Raw genomic sequence first — 1052 nt, 5'->3', positions numbered from 1 at the left:
GCCCCATCCCTGCCATTCTCTACAGTTGACTATCTCTGAAGAGTTACTAACGCACTGATCAACGACGCCTTCCAAATCAGTCAGACTATACCCGCATCTTTACCTCTACGATTGCTTAGAGTTGTTCACAAATCCCCATTTCGGCAAGTTACTTGGTGATCTCTGACGTCCACTACTGACCAACCCAGCTTCACAAGATCAAGAGCCACACTAACCCTCGTACCTCAGGTTGGTAGCCGTACAAATCCCCAGGGCAAACGAGTCTAGGTACTTCTAAAGACGGCCTACACTTGTCATAAACACGGCAGATTTCTGAAGTACGATATATTCATAGAAGCCATGTACAGACTAGTCTCGTAAATGCAAAACCCAGGGACGCTGGGTATAACGAGAAAGCCACGCTCTACGCTTCCGCCTGGATCCAGTTACGATATTAATTGTTTGCAAGTTAGGCGCAGTAGCAGTCACAGTCCTGATTGGGCTTGGCCATGGCCCTGTAGTTTCCAGTGCGGCACTGATAAAACTAGTCAGCGATTCGGTTCTTTACAAAGACATCCAATATTACTGTAGCAGAGGCCTGGTTCTGGGTCATACTAGGACTCACCTTGCCAGAGCACAGTGCGAAGCAACCATCCCGATCTTTCTGGTTGCAGTTGGATACCCACTGAAGAAAGCCATGTGGTTAGCGCGTTGCCATTTCTCGCCGCGGCACGAAAAGGATAAGGGCTGCCGTGGCTAGGTGTTTAATACTTACGTTGCCGGGCCACGTCTGACCGCATCGCTTGAGGATCAACTCGGCAGAGGCGAGCTGCAGCGCAGCGAGGAGGATGACAATATCGAAACGCATTTTCGCAGTTGGGTTGGGAGTTGTAAAGACTAAGAGACTGGCAGTTGGGATGAGCAGTTGAGTTGAGAAAGCGACAACAACTTGGGCGCAAATGGGGGTTTATACATGGTTGCCAAGACTTGATACTTGAACATGAACCCGCCGGCCTGAAGCAACCATATTAAACACTGGGGAGAGTTGCTGATTGTGAGTTGTTAAGGTTAAA

General features: G+C 49.0%; 1 protein-coding gene across 1 annotated transcript; it reads right to left on the bottom strand.

Moving 5' to 3' along the window:
• Positions 1-448: 448 nt before the first annotated feature.
• CTRU02_200489 (uncharacterized protein) lies at positions 449-847 on the bottom strand (the record flags this gene model as incomplete). The annotated part of the gene is made up of 3 exons (XM_036718496.1): positions 449-514; positions 605-664; positions 755-847. The coding sequence occupies 3 exons, from the start codon at positions 845-847 to the stop codon at positions 449-451; spliced, it is 219 nt and encodes a 72-aa protein (XP_036589496.1).
• Between the last annotated feature and the right edge of the window lie 205 nt (positions 848-1052).

Source organism: Colletotrichum truncatum, assembly GCF_014235925.2.
Source record: "Colletotrichum truncatum strain CMES1059 chromosome Unknown Contig_0001, whole genome shotgun sequence".
NCBI classification, from domain to species: domain Eukaryota; kingdom Fungi; phylum Ascomycota; class Sordariomycetes; order Glomerellales; family Glomerellaceae; genus Colletotrichum; species Colletotrichum truncatum.
This window is presented reverse-complemented; position numbering and strand designations above follow the sequence as displayed.